Below are 15,436 nucleotides of genomic sequence, written 5' to 3' on the forward strand. Positions count from 1 at the left end.
CCTCCCTCTCTAACCCTCAGCCTCCCTCTCTAACCCTCAGCCCCTCTAGTCTCCCTCTCTAACCCTCAGCCTCCCTCTCTAACCCTCAGCCTCCCTCTCTAACCCTCAGCCTCCCTCTCTAACCCTCAGCCTCCCTCTCTAACCCTCAGCCTCCCTCTCTAACCATCAGCCCCTCTAGTCTCCCTCTCTAACCCTCAGCCTCCCTCTCTAACCCTCAGCCTCCCTCTCTAACCCTCAGCCTCCCTCTCTAACCCTCAGCCTCCCTCTCTAACCCTCAGCCCCTCTAGTCTCCCTCTCTAACCCTCAGCCTCCCTCTCTAACCCTCAGCCTCCCTCTCTAACCCTCAGCCTCCCTCTCTAACCCTCAGTCTCCCTCTCTAAACCTCAGCCTCCCTCTCTAACCCTCAGCCTCCCTCTCTAACCCTCAGTCTCCCTCTCTAACCCTCAGCCTCCCTCTCTAACCCTCAGCCCCTCTAGTCTCCCTCTCTAACCCTCAGCCTCCCTCTCTAACCCTCAGCCCCTCTAGTCTCCCTCTCTAACCCTCAGCCTCCCTCTCTAACCCTCAGCCTCCCTCTCTGACCCTCAGCCTCCCTCTCTAACCCTCAGCCTCCCTCTCTAACCCTCAGCCCCTCTAGTCTCCCTCTCTAACCCTCAGCCTCCCTCTCGAACCCTCAGCCTCCCTCTCTAACCCTCAACCTCCCTCTCTAACCCTCAGCCTCCCTCTCTAACCCTCAGCCCCTCTAGTCTCCCTCTCTAACCCTCAGCCTCCCTCTCTAACCCTCAGCCTCCCTCTCTAACCCTCAGCCTCCCTCTCTAACCCTCAGCCTCCCTCTCTAACCCTCAGTCTCCCTCTCTAACCCTCAGCCTCCCTCTCTAACCCTCAGCCCCTCTAGTCTCCCTCTCTAACCCTCAGCCTCCCTCTGTAACCCTCAGCCTCCCTCTCTAACCCTCAGCCTCCCTCTCTAACCCTCAGCCCCCCTCTCTAACCCTCAGCCTCCCTCTCTAACCCTCAGCCCCCCTCTCTAACCCTCAGCCTCCCTCTCTAACCTTCAGCCTCCCTCTCTAACCCTCAGCCCCCCTCTCTAACCCTCAGCCTCCCTCTCTAACCCTCAGCCCCCCTCTCTAACCCTCAGCCTCCCTCTCTAACCCTCGGCCTCCCTCTCTAACCCTCAGCCTCCCTCTCTAACCCTCAGCCTCCCTCTCTAACCCTCAGCCTCCCTCTCTAACCCTCAGTCTCCCTCTGTAACCCTCAGCCCCTCTAGTCTCCCTCTCTAAACCTCAGCCTCCCTCTCTAACCCTCAGTCTCCCTCTCTAACCCTCAGTCTCCCTCTCTAACCCTCAGCCTCCCTCTCTAACCCTCAGCCTCCCTCTCTAACCCTCAGCCTCCCTCTCTAACCCTCAGCCCCTCTAGTCTCCCTCTCTAACCCTCAGCCTCTCTAGTCTCCCTCTCTAACCCTCAGCCTCCCTCTCTAACCCTCAGCCTCCCTCTCTAACCCTCAGCCCCTCTAGTCTCCCTCTCTAACCCTCAGCCTCCCTCTCTAACCCTCAGCCTCCCTCTCTAACCCTCAGCCTCCCTCTCTAACCCTCAGCCTCCCTCTGTAACCCTCAGCCTCCCTCTCTAACCCTCAGCCTCCCTCTCTAACCCTCAGCCTCCCTCTCTAACCCTCAGCCTCCCTCTCTAACCATCAGCCCCTCTTGTCTCCCTCTCTAACCCTCAGCCTCCCTCTCTAACCCTCAGCCCCTCTAGTCTCCCTCTCTAACCCTCAGCCTCCCTCTCTAACCCTCAGCCTCCCTCTCTAACCCTCAGTCTCCCTCTGTAACCCTCAGCCCCTCTAGTCTCCCTCTCTAACCCTCAGCCTCCCTCTCTAACCCTCAGCCTCCCTCTCTAACCCTCAGTCTCCCTCTCTAACCCTCAGCCTCCCTCTCTAACCCTCAGCCCCTCTAGTCTCCCTCTCTAACCCTCAGCCTCCCTCTCTAACCCTCAGCCTCCCTCTCTAACCCTCAGCCTCCCTCTGTAACCCTCAGCCTCCCTCTCTAACCCTCAGCCTCCCTCTCTAACCCTCAGCCTCCCTCTCTAACCCTCAGCCTCCCTCTGTAACCCTCAGCCTCCCTCTCTAACCCTCAGCCTCCCTCTCTAACCCTCAGCCTCCCTCTCTAACCCTCAGCCTCCCTCTCTAACCCTCAGCCCCCCTCTCTAACCCTCAGCCTCCCTCTCTAACCCTCAGCCTCCCTCTCTAACCCTCAGCCTCCCTCTCTAACCCTCAGCCCCCCTCTCTAACCCTCAGCCTCCCTCTCTAACCCTCAGCCCCCCTCTCTAACCCTCAGCCTCCCTCTCTAACCCTCGGCCTCCCTCTCTAACCCTCAGCCTCCCTCTCTAACCCTCAGCCTCCCTCTCTAACCCTCAGCCTCCCTCTCTAACCCTCGGCCTCCCTCTCTAACCCTCGGCCTCCCTCTCTAACCCTCAGCCTCCCTCTCTAACCCTCAGCCTCCCTCTCTAACCCTTACCCCTACTAGTAGTCAGCTGTTCCCTGTTTCTCATGTTACAGCCTACTCAGAGCCTCACCAGCCTTCCAGCAAGACCCTCAGTGAGGCCTCCCTGCTTTCAGCCTGGCCCACAGAATCACTGAGAGGAAAAACTACCAGATTCCTGAATGAATGACAAAGAATGTTGATTTTGCCAATAGTTACCCACTGACTCTTTATCTCTCTCTATGTCTCCTGTCTGGGTTTGTGTCTCCTGTCTGGGTCTCTCTCTGTGTCTCTGTATCAGTCTCTGTGTCTCTCTGTGTGTCTCTATATCTCTCTGTGTGTCTCCTGTCTGGGTCTCTGTATCTCTATCTGTGTCTCCTGTCTGGGTCTCTGTATCTCTCTGTGTCTCCTGTCTGGGTCTCTCTCTCTGTGTCTCCTGTCTGGGTCTCTGTATCTCTCTCTGTGTGTCTCTGTATCTCTCTCTGTGTCTCCTGTCTGGGTCTCTCTCTCTGTGTCTCCTGTCTGGGTCTCTCTATCTGTGTCTCCTGTCTGGGTCTCTCTCTCTGTCTCCTGTCTGGGTCTCTCTCTCTGTGTCTCCTGTCTGGGTCTCTCTCTCTGTGTCTCCTGTCTGGGTCTCTCTCTCTGTGTCTCCTGTCTGGGTCTCTCTCTCTGTGTCTCCTGTCTGGGTCTCTGTATCTCTCTCTCTGTGTCTCCTGTCTGTGTCTCTGTATCTCTCTCTCTGTCTCCTGTCTGGGTCTCTGTATCTCTCTCTGTGTCTCCTGTCTGGGTCTCTGTATCTCTCTCTCTGTCTCCTGTCTGGGTCTCTGTATCTCTCTCTGTGTCTCCTGTCTGGGTCTCTCTCTCTGTGTCTCCTGTCTGGGTCTCTCTCTCTGTGTCTCCTGTCTGGGTCTCTCTCTCTGTGTCTCCTGTCTGGGTCTCTCTCTCTGTGTCTCCTGTCTGGGTCTCTGTATCTCTCTCTCTGTGTCTCCTGTCTGTGTCTCTGTATCTCTCTCTCTGTCTCCTGTCTGGGTCTCTGTATCTCTCTCTGTGTCTCCTGTCTGGGTCTCTGTATCTCTCTCTCTGTCTCCTGTCTGGGTCTCTGTATCTCTCTCTGTGTGTCTCCTGTCTGGGTCTCTTTCTCTCTGTCTCCTGTCTGGGTCTCTGTATCTCTCTGTGTCTCCTGTCTGGGTCTCTGTATCTCTCTCTGGGTCTCCTGTCTGGGTCTCTCTCTCTCTGTCTCCTGTCTGGGTCTCTGTATCTCTCTCTCTGTCTCCTGTCTGGGTCTCTGTATCTCTCTCTCTGTCTCCTGTCGGGGTCTCTGTATCTCTCTCTGTCTCCTGTCGGGGTCTCTCTCTCTCTGTCTCCTGTCTGGGTCTCTGTATCTCTCTCTGTGTCTCCTGTCTGGGTCTCTGTATCTCTCTCTGTGTCTCCTGTCTGGGTCTCTCTCTCTGTGTGTCTCCTGTCTGGGTCTCTTTCTCTCTGTCTCCTGTCTGGGTCTCTGTATCTCTCTCTGTGTCTCCTGTCTGGGTCTCTCTCTCTGTCTCCTGTCGGGGTCTCTCTCTCTGTCTCCTGTCGGGGTCTCTCTCTCTGTCTCCTGTCGGGGTCTCTCTCTCTGTCTCCTGTCGGGGTCTCTCTCTCTCTGTCTCCTGTCTGGGTTTGTGTCTCCTGTCTGGGTCTCTCTCTGTGTCTCTGTATCGGTCTCTATATCTCTCTGTGTGTCTCCTGTCTGGGTCTCTGTATCAGTCTCTGTGTCTCTCTGTGTGTCTCTATATCTCTCTGTGTGTCTCCTGTCTGGGTCTCTGTATCTCTCTCTGTGTCTCCTGTCTGGGTCTCTGTATCTCTCTGTGTCTCCTGTCTGGGTCTCTCTCTCTGTGTCTCCTGTCTGGGTCTCTGTATCTCTCTCTGTGTCTCCTGTATGGGTCTCTCTCTCTGTGTCTCCTGTCTGGGTCTCTCTCTCTGTGTCTCCTGTCTGGGTCTCTCTCTCTGTGTCTCCTGTCTGGGTCTCTCTCTCTGTGTCTCCTGTCTGGGTCTCTGTATCTCTCTCTGTGTCTCCTGTCTGGGTCTCTCTCTCTGTGTCTCCTGTCTGGGTCTCTGTATCTCTCTCTCTGTGTCTCCTGTCTGTGTCTCTGTATCTCTCTTTCTGTCTCCTGTCTGGGTCTCTGTATCTCTCTCTGTGTCTCTGTATCTCTCTCTGTGTCTCCTGTCTGGGTCTCTCTCTCTCTGTCTCCTGTCTGGGTCTCTGTATCTCTCTCTGTGTCTCCTGTCTGGGTCTCTCTCTCTCTGTCTCCTGTCTGGGTCTCTGTATCTCTCTCTGTGTGTCTCCTGTCTGGGTCTCTCTGTCTCCTGTCTGGGTCTCTGTATCTCTCTGTGTCTCCTGTCTGGGTCTCTGTATCTCTCTCTGGGTCTCCTGTCTGGGTCTCTCTCTCTCTGTCTCCTGTCTGGGTCTCTGTATTTCTCTCTCTGTCTCCTGTCTGGGTCTCTGTATCTCTCTCTCTGTCTCCTGTCTGGGTCTCTGTATCTCTCTCTCTGTCTCCTGTCTGGGTCTCTGTATCTCTCTCTCTGTCTCCTGTCGGGGTCTCTGTATCTCTCTCTGTCTCCTGTCGGGGTCTCTCTCTCTCTCTGTCTCCTGTCTGGGTCTCTGTATCTCTCTCTGTGTCTCCTGTCTGGGTCTCTGTATCTCTCTCTGTGTCTCCTGTCTGGGTCTCTCTCTCTGTGTGTCTCCTGTCTGGGTCTCTTTCTCTCTGTCTCCTGTCTGGGTCTCTGTATCTCTCTCTGTGTCTCCTGTCTGGGTCTCTCTCTCTCTGTCTCCTGTCTGGGTCTCTCTCTCTCTGTCTCCTGTCTGGGTCTCTGTATCTCTCTCTCTGTCTCCTGTCTGGGTCTCTGTATCTCTCTCTGGGTCTCCTGTCTGGGTCTCTCTCTCTCTGTCTCCTGTCTGGGTCTCTGTATCTCTCTCTCTGTCTCCTGTCTGGGTCTCTGTATCTCTCTCTGTCTCCTGTCGGGGTCTCTGTCTCCTGTCTGGGTCTCTCTCTCTGTCTCCTGTCGGGGTCTCTCTCTCTGTCTCCTGTCGGGGTCTCTCTCTCTGTCTCCTGTCGGGGTCTCTCTCTCTGTCTCCTGTCGGGGTCTCTCTCTCTGTCTCCTGTCGGGGTCTCTCTCTCTCTGTCTCCTGTCTGGGTCTCTGTCTCCTGTCGGGGTCTCTCTCTCTCTATCTCCTGTCTGGGTCGCTGTATCTCTCTCTCTGTCTCCTGTCTGGGTCTCTGTATCTCTCTCTGTGTCTCCTGTCTGGGTCTCTGTATCTCTCTCTGTGTCTCCTGTCTGGGTCTCTGTATCTCTCTCTGTCTCCTGTCTGGGTCTCTGTATCTCTCTCTGTGTCTCCTGTCTGGGTCTCTCTCTCTGTCTCCTGTCTGGGTCTCTCTCTCTGTGTGTCTCCTGTCTGGGTCTCTCTCTCTCTGGGTCTCCTGTCTGGGTCTCTGTATCTCTCTCTGTGTCTCCTGTCTGGGTCTCTGTATCTCTCTCTGTGTCTCCTGTCTGGGTCTCTGTATCTCTCTCTGTGTCTCCTGTCTGGGTCTCTGTATCTCTCTCTCTGTCTCCTGTCTGGGTCTCTGTATCTCTCTCTCTGTCTCCTGTCTGGGTCTCTCTCTCTGTGTGTCTCCTGTCTGGGTCTCTCTCTCTCTGGGTTTCCTGTCTGGGTCTCTGTATCTCTCTCTGTGTCTCCTGTCTGGGTCTCTGTATCTCTCTCTGTGTCTCCTGTCTGGGTCTCTGTATCTCTCTCTGTGTCTCTCTGTGTGTCTCTGTATCTCTCTCTGTGTCTCCTGTCTGGGTCTCTCTCTCTGTGTGTCTCCTGTCTGGGTCTCTCTCTGTGTCTCCTGTCTGGGTCTCTCTCTCTCTGTGTGTCTCCTGTCTGGGTCTCTCTCTGTGTCTCCTGTCTGGGTCTCTCTCTCTGTGTCTCCTGTCTGGGTCTCTGTATCTCTCTGTGTGTCTCCTGTCTGGGTCTCTGTCTCTCTCTCTGGGTCTCCTGTCTGGGTCTCTGTATCTCTCTGTGTGTCTCCTGTCTGGGTCTCTGTCTCTCTCTCTGGGTCTCCTGTCTGGGTCTCTCTCTCTGTGTCTCCTGTCTGGGTCTCTGTATCTCTCTCTGTGTCTCCTGTCTGGGTCTCTGTATCTCTCTCTGGGTCTCCTGTCTGGGTCTCTGTATCTCTCTCTGGGTCTCCTGTCTGGGTCTCTCTCTCTGTGTCTCCTGTCTGGGTCTCTCTCTCTGTGTCTCCTGTCTGGGTCTCTGTATCTCTCTCTGGGTCTCCTGTCTGGGTCTCTGTGTTTCTTGTAGGTGGAAGCTGAATGCCATGACCACCAACAGTAACATTAGATATAACAACTCTGAAGTTAATAATTACTAATAATTACTGTCTCTGTGTTTCTTGTAGGTGGGAGCTGAACGCCATGACCACCAACAGTAACATTAGTAGACCCATCTTCTCCTCTCACGGCTAATCTGGGCTGGTACCCTCCACAGTACCAGAACACCAGTGCTGAACTGACCCAGAACACCAGGGCTGAACTGACCCACAGTTCCACAGCACCAGAACACCAGGACTGAACTGACCCAGAGCTACCACAGCACCAGAACACCAGGGCTGAACTGAACCAGAGTTCCACAGCACCAGAACACCAGGGCTGAATTGACCCATAACACCAGGGCTGAACTGACCCAGAGTTCCACAGCACCAGAACACCAGGGCTGAACTGACCCAGAGTTCCACAGCACCAGATCACCAGGGCTGAACTAACCCAGAACACCAGGGCTAAACTGACCCAGAACACTAGGGCTGAACTGACCCAGAGTTCCACAGCACCAGAACACCAGGGCTGAACTGACCCAGAGTTCCACAGCACCAGAACACCAGGGCTGAACTGACCCAGAGTTCCACAGCACCAGAACACCAGGGCTGAACTGACCCAGAACACCAGGGCTGAACTGACCCAGAACACCAGGGCTGAACTGACCCAGAGTTCCACAGCACTAGAACACCAGGGCTGAACTGACCCAGAGTTCCACAGCACCAGAACACCAGGGCTGAACTGACCCAGAGTTCCACAGCACCAGAACACCAGGGCTGAACTGACCCAGAGTTCCACAGCACCTGAACACCAGGGCTGAACTGACCCAGAGTTCTACAGCACCAGAACACCAGGGCTGAACTGACCCAGAGGTCCACAGCACCAGAACACCAGGGCTGAACGGACCCAGAGTTCCACAGCACCAGAACACCAGGGCTGAACTGACCCAGAGTTCCACAGCACCAGAACACAAGGGCTGAACTGACCCAGAGCTACTGGGCTGCCTCCACCAGAACCCTATTGTCTGGGCTGACTCCACCAGCACCCTATTGTCTGGGCTGACTCCACCAGAACCCTATTGTCTGGGCTGACTCCACCAGAACCCTATTGTCTGGGCTGACTCCACCAGAACCCTATTGTCTGGGTTGACTCCACCAGAACCTTATTGGCTCTCTCTTTCTCTTGGCTGTCTTTCTTTCTCTAAGTAAAAATCATTGATCTCCCAGTTCACCACATCTTCTCTATTTTAGCCCCCTGGACACTGACAGGAGGGGGTTTCTACTGGTGCTGAATGATGCTTTAGTATCTGGTCTTATGTTGCTCTGTTACTCACAACTCAATGTCAATCACCTTGATTGTTTTACCAGTGTTATGATGATCAGAACATATTCTTCACTCAACACTGATTGATGTTTTTTGAATTGCAAAGAGAATGCTGACATGTTTTCTCTGCTCCATTCTCTGCTCTCCTCTCTTCTCTCTGACTGATAATATCAGTCTGTGATGATTATCATGTATTTAAAGGGGCAATCCGGTATTAGAAAAGCAACAAAGTGGTTTCACCGCCACTGGTTTTGTTAAACAGCTCACATTGGGGAAAGGACAGAACTCCTGATGAATAACGGACATCTCTTCTCTCTGTGGAACAACAGGACGTCACAAAGATGTCTTCTACCTGACAGAACGCCACTAACCAACCCCCATAGTTTGCTGAGACAACGCCTACCACAGCCAACCACCTAGAACAAGTTAACAAAGATTATATCCATCTTCTGGTTAGTCATTTATACAACAATACCAGGTACCTGGATTTTCTTGCACTGTTTTTACCTATACTAGCACAGCAAAGCTCCCATAACCTAGTCAACAGTTAGCAGGTGATGCCAGCCACTCCCATAACCTAGACAACAGTTAGCAGGTGATGCCAGCCACTCCCATAACCTAGTCAACAGTTAGCAGGTGATGCCAGCCACTCCCATAACCTAGTCAACAGTTAGCAGGTGATGCCAGCCACTCCCATAACCTAGTCAACAGTTAGCAGGTGATGCCAGCCACTCCCATAACCTAGTCAACAGTTAGCAGGTGATGCCAGCCACTCTAATAACCTAGTCAACAGTTAGCAGGTGATGCCAGCCACTCCCATAACCTAGTCAACAGTTAGCAGGTGATGCCAGCCACTCCCATAACCTAGTCAACAGTTAGCAGGTGATGCCAGCCAGATGGCTGTGTCCTGTCTGTCTTTTCTACAGTCTACCAGTTCAGTACCCTGTCTACGCTATAACCCTTCAGAAGTGCTCACCTGGTCTGGCCTTAGTGAATGGAACCTGCTGCTGTCTCCCTACAGGATCACTGGAGCTTGACATGGAGGTGTGTTTACAGGGCAGCCCGTCAGTGTCTTACCCCCTCACCACTGCATAGGGCCAAGAGCCTCGTTATAGGGACTACATGGACAGATACTCTCTCTGGTCTATTGCACAGAGACAGCTTCATCACAGCCACCATTAAAAGCTGTACTGTATGGAACCAGGAACTAACCAGGAAGTGTATCTGTACTGTATGGAACCAGGAAGTGTATCTGTACTGTACCCACTACCCTCGCAGAACAACTGCTCTGTTACCTGTACGCCAGATTAAATCAACGCTGAACAATTGATTACATTGATTTAAGTTTTAGGATTCAATATCCCTGTTTTACTACCAAGTGTGTGAAGGTTGGGGATGTCATTAAATAACACCAATGTGCAGGTGAGTGATGGTGTATTAATGGGTACATGGTTGAATGAACTCTTCTACAGGACTGAATGGTCTAGAGACTTGGGTAGGTCCGGTCTCAGACAGAGGTCCTATCTCAGACAGAGGTCCGGTCTCAGACAGAGGTCCGGTCTCAGACAGAGGTCCAGAGACCTGGGGTGGTAATCATTAGTCCAAAACGATTTTCTACTGCAACGGAAACGAGAGTTTCTATTGGACAATTTCAGGTCCTTCCCCATTTCGTTCCATTTGGTAATGTTTGGTTCCTAGTGAATACAGCCCTGGGCATGTTGTGTTCAGGTCCCTGCCATGCTTTCCCCTGGAGCTGGTTTATATTGGATTTGTATAATATGGGAGAAAGCAACGTTATCTATCTGCAAAGGGGTCATCTGGGTTTCTAGTGTAATATGCTCGATAACTGTAGAAATAATAAAATGGATGAGATTTTATTCCCACACTTGACACACATTTTGTTGTATTTTAATGTTCTACTCATCTGTCACTCCTCAGTTGCGTTGTGTTCTATTTGCCTCTGACTTGATGTAATAATAGTCTAATGCTTGACTTGGCAGGAAGTACATTGTAGTTCTGTGGTTCTAGCACCTCAAACCGCCCCGTTCCGCCCACGTCCCGCCCAGTTCCGCCCACGTCCCGCCCCCCTGGAAGCCTCTTTCCCCGGCGCTGAAGATCCCAATCACGTTCTGTACATGCATTTCTTTACCTCCACTCACATTTTGTTAGGTTACAGCCTTGTTCTAAAATGGATTAAATCGTTTTTTCCCCTCATCAATCTAAACACAATACCCAATAATGACAAAGCGAAAACAGGTTTTTAAAAATGTTTGCAAAAATATTACAAATATTACATACATAAGTATTCAGACCCTTTACTCAGTACTTTGTTGAAGCACCTTTGGCAGCGATTACAGCCTCAAGTCTTCTTGGGTATGACGCTACAAGCTTGGCACACCTGTATTTGGGGAGTTTCTCCCATTCTTGTCTGCAGATCCTCTCAAGCTCTGTCAGGTTGGATGGGGAGCGTCGCTGCACAGCTATTTTCAGGTCTCTCCAGAGATGTTAGATTGGGTTCAAGTCCGGACTCTGGCTGGGCCACTCAGGGACATTCAGAGACATGTCCCGAAGCCACTCCTGCGTTGTCGTGACTGTGTGCTTAGGGTCGTTGTCCTGTTGGAAGGTGAACCTTCACCCCAGTCTGAGGTCCTGAGCGCTCTGGAGCAGGTTTTCATCAAGGATCTCTCTGTACTTTGCTCAGTTAATCTTTTCCTCGATCCTGACTAGTCTCCCAGTCCCTGCCGCTAAAAAACATCCCCACAGCATGATGCCGCCACCACCATGCTTCACCGTAGGGATGGTGCCAGGTTTCCTCCAGACATGATGCTTGTCATTCAGGCCAAAGAGTTCAATCTTGGTTTCATCAGACCAGAGAATCTTGCAAACTCCAAGTGGGCTGTCATGTGCCTTTTACTGAGGAGTGGCTTCCGTCTGGCCACTCTACCATAAAGGCCTGATTGGTGGAGTGCTGCAGAGATGGTTGTCCTTCTGGAAGTTTCTCCCATCTCCACAGAAGAACTCTGGAGCTCTGTCAGAGTGACCATTGGGTTCTTGGTCACCTCCCTGACCAAGGCCCTTCTCCCCCGATTGTTCAGTTTGGCCGGGCGGCCAGCTCTAGGAAGAGTCTTGTTGGTTCCAAACTTCTTCCATTTAAGAATGTTTGAGGCCACTGTGTTCTTGGGGACATTCAATGTTGCAGAAATGTTTTGGTACCCTTCCCCAGATCTGTGCCTCGACACAATCCTGTCTCGGAGCTCTACGGACAATTCCTTTGACCTCCTGGCTTAATTTTTGCTCTGACATGCACTGTCAACTGTGGGACCTTATATAGACAGGTGTGTGCCTTTCCAAATCATGTCCAATCAATCGAATTTACCACAGGTGGACTCCAAGTTGTAGAAACATCTCAAGGATGATCGATGGAAACAGGATGCACCTGAGCTCAATTTCGAGTCTCATAGCAAATGGTCTGAATACTTATGTAAATAAGGTATTTATGTTTAGTTTTTTTAATATATGTGCAAAAATGTCTAAACCCATTTTCGCTTTGTCCTTATGGGGTGGTGTGTGTAGATTGATTAGGGAAAAACATGTATTTAATCAATTTTAGAATAAGGCTGTAACGTAAAAAATGTGGAAAAAGTGAAGGGGTCTGAATACTTTACGAATGCACTATATATGCCAAATTGCTCTTTCAGAATATCATAATGGACCTGTAACTTTGACTTTCTCCACTTCTACTCTGCCTTTCTGCTATTTCTCTTTAGTTGATTTGTTTCCTCATCCATCCGTTTACTGGACCGATGGCATCAATGGTTGCCCTTAATATGCTATTAAAGTTATCAACTAAATCACCACAAGAGGAAGGCAGAATAGGTGGTGGAGTATTGTTCATACACTCAATAAAATCTGTAGCAACTTCAGAGGTAAAATAGCGTTTCTTAATGCGTTCAGTATTACCCTGTGTTGCTATGGGCAACAAGGTAGTAAAACATCCACAGTGGTGATCAGATAAAGCAACATCAACAATAGAGGATATGTCAACAGAAAGCCCCTTGGTAATAACCAGGTCCAGAGTATGGCCGTAGAGGATATGTCAACAGAAAGCCCCTTGGTAATAACCAGGTCCAGAGTATGGCCGTAGAGGATATGTCAACAGAAAGCCCCTTGGTAATAACCAGGTCCAGAGTATGGCCGTAGAGGATATGTCAATAGAAAGCCCTTGGTAATAACCAGGTCCAGAGTATGGCCGTAGAGGATATGTCAACAGAAAGCCCCTTGGTAATAACCAGGTCCAGAGTATGGCCGTAGAGGATATGTCAACAGAAAGCCCCTTGGTAATAACCAGGTCCAGAGTATGGCCGTAGAGGATATGTCAATAGAAAGCCCCTTGGTAATAACCAGGTCCAGAGTATGGCCGTAGAGGTTATGTCAATAGAAAGCCCCTTGGTAATAACCAGGTCCAGAGTATGGCCGTAGAGGATATGTCAATAGAAAGCCCCTTGGTAATAACCAGGTCCAGAGTATGGCCGTAGAGGATATGTCAATAGAAAGCCCCTTGGTAATAACCAGGTCCAGAGTATGGCTGTAGAGGATATGTCAACTGAAAGCCCCTTGGTAATACCAGGTCCAGAGTATGGCCGTAGAGGATATGTCAACAGAAAGCCCCTTGGTAATAACCAGGTCCAGAGTATGGCCGTAGAGGTTATGTCAATAGAAAGCCCCTTGGTAATAACCAGGTCCAGAGTATGGCCGTAGAGGATATGTCAATAGAAAGCCCCTTGGTAATAACCAGGTCCAGAGTATGGCCGTAGAGGATATGTCAATAGAAAGCCCCTTGGTAATAACCAGGTCCAGAGTATGGCCGTAGAGGATATGTCAATAGAAAGCCCCTTGGTAATAACCAGGTCCAGAGTATGGCCGTAGAGGATATGTCAATAGAAAGCCCCTTGGTAATAACCAGGTCCAGAGTATGGCCGTAGAGGATATGTCAACAGAAAGCCCCTTGGTAATAACCAGGTCCAGAGTATGGCCGTAGAGGATATGTCAACAGAAAGCCCCTTGGTAATAACCAGGTCCAGAGTATGGCCGTAGAGGATATGTCAATAGAAAGCCCCTTGGTAATAACCAGGTCCAGAGTATGGCCGTAGAGGATATGTCAATAGAAAGCCCCTTGGTAATAACCAGGTCCAGAGTATGGCCGTAGAGGATATGTCATTTGAAAGCCCCTTGGTATTAACCAGGTCCAGAGTATGGCCGTAGAGGATATGTCAATAGAAAGCCCCTTGGTAATAACCAGGTCCAGAGTATGGCCGTAGAGGATATGTCAACAGAAAGCCCCTTGGTAATAACCAGGTCCAGAGTATGGCCGTAGAGGATATGTCAACAGAAAGCCCCTTGGTAATAACCAGGTCCAGAGTATGGCCGTAGAGGATATGTCAACAGAAAGCCCCTTGGTAATTACCAGGTCCAGAGTATGGCCGTAGAGGATATGTCAACAGAAAGCCCTTTGGTAATAACCAGGTCCAGAGTATGGCCGTAGAGGATATGTCAACAGAAAGCCCCTTGGTAATAACCAGGTCCAGAGTATGGCCGTAGAGGATATGTCAACAGAAAGCCCCTTGGTAATAACCAGGTCCAGAGTATGGCCGTAGAGGATATGTCAATAGAAAGCCCCTTGGTAATAACCAGGTCCAGAGTATGGCCGTAGAGGATATGTCAATAGAAAGCCCCTTGGTAATAACCAGGTCCAGAGTATGGCCGTAGAGGATATGTCAATAGAAAGCCCCTTGGTAATAACCAGGTCCAGAGTATGCCGTAGAGGATATGTCAATAGAAAGCCCCTTGGTAATAACCAGGTCCAGAGTATGGCCGTAGAGGATATGTCAATAGAAAGCCCCTTGGTAATAACCAGGTCCAGAGTATGGCCGTAGAGGATATGTCAATAGAAAGCCCCTTGGTAATAACCAGGTCCAGAGTATGGCCGTAGAGGATATGTCAATAGAAAGCCCCTTGGTAATAACCAGGTCCAGAGTATGGCCGTAGAGGATATGTCAATAGAAAGCCCCTTGGTAATAACCAGGTCCAGAGTATGGCCATAGAGGATATGTCAATAGAAAGCCCCTTGGTAATAACCAGGTCCAGAGTATGGCCGTAGAGGATATGTCAATAGAAAGCCCCTTGGTAATAACCAGGTCCAGAGTATGGCCGTAGAGGATATGTCAATAGAAAGCCCCTTGGTAATAACCAGGTCCAGAGTATGGCCGTAGAGGATATGTCAATAGAAAGCCCCTTGGTAATAACCAGGTCCAGAGTATGGCCGTAGAGGATATGTCAATAGAAAGCCCCTTGGTAATAACCAGGTCCAGAGTATGGCCGTAGAGGACATGTCAACAGAAAGCCCCTTGGTAATAACCAGGTCCAGAGTATGGCCGTAGAGGATATGTCAATAGAAAGCCCCTTGGTAATAACCAGGTCCAGAGTATGGCCGTAGAGGATATGTCAACAGAAAGCCCCTTGGTAATAACCAGGTCCAGAGTATGGCTGTGGTTATGGGTGGGCCCAGTAACATGTTGGATAAAGTCCATAGAGCTCAACAGATTAATACATCCAATGGCCTTGCAGTCAGTCTCTTTGTCAACATGAATATTAAAATCACCCAACACAATGATTTTATCATAGTTCTCAAGGACAATATACAATAGTTCAGATAGATCAATAATAACCTAATTGACAGAGCAAAAAGAAAGGAGCCTGTACAGAATATAAATATTTCAAAATATGCATCCTGTTTGCAACAAGGCACTAAAGCAACACTGCAAAAAAATGTGGTAAAGCAATTAACTTTTTGTCCTGAATACAAAGTGTTATGTTTGGAGCAAGTACAATACAGCACATTGCTGACTTCCACTCTTCATATTTTCAAGCATAGTGGTGGCTGCATCATGTTATGGGGATGCTTGTCATTGTTAACGACTCGGGAGTTTTTCAAGATAAAAAGGGAACAGAATGGAGCTAAGCATAGACAAAAACCTGGTTCAGATTAATTCACCTTTCTGCAGGACAATAACCTAAAACACAAGGCTAAATCTACACTGTAGTTGCTTACCAAGAAGACAGTGAATAGTGGCCGAGTTAAAGTTTTGACCTAAATCTACTTGAAAATCTATTGCAAGACTTGAAAATGGTTGTCTAGCAATGATCAACAACCAATTTGACAGAGCTTGAAGAATTTTGAAAAGAATAATGGGCAAATGTTGCACAATCCAGGTGTGGAAATCTCTTAGAGACTGACCCAGAAAGACTGACAGCTGTAA

The 15,436-nt window shown here is 50.1% G+C and overlaps 2 protein-coding genes across 2 annotated transcripts in view; both read left to right on the forward strand.

The window, feature by feature from the left end:
- The window catches only part of LOC311121588 (kelch domain-containing protein 3-like), a 119,106-nt gene extending 109,096 nt beyond the window's left edge, over positions 1-10,010 (forward strand). Inside the window, exon 11 of the mRNA XM_084196048.1 lies at positions 6,884-10,010. Within this exon, the coding sequence (XP_084052174.1) occupies positions 6,884-6,950 (67 nt within the window). The 3' untranslated portion in view covers positions 6,951-10,010. The remainder of the gene's footprint in view (positions 1-6,883) is intronic.
- Positions 9,535-15,436, forward strand: part of LOC311121591 (uncharacterized protein) — a gene marked incomplete at its 5' end in the record, with an annotated part of 74,048 nt that continues 68,146 nt past the window's right edge. The window contains one exon of the mRNA XM_084196052.1: positions 9,535-9,542. Within this exon, the coding sequence (XP_084052178.1) occupies positions 9,535-9,542 (8 nt within the window). The remainder of the gene's footprint in view (positions 9,543-15,436) is intronic.

The sequence above is a fragment of the Coregonus lavaretus genome (assembly GCF_964263955.1).
Source record: "Coregonus lavaretus genome assembly, contig: HAP1_SCAFFOLD_154, whole genome shotgun sequence".
Lineage (NCBI taxonomy): Eukaryota > Metazoa > Chordata > Actinopteri > Salmoniformes > Salmonidae > Coregonus > Coregonus lavaretus.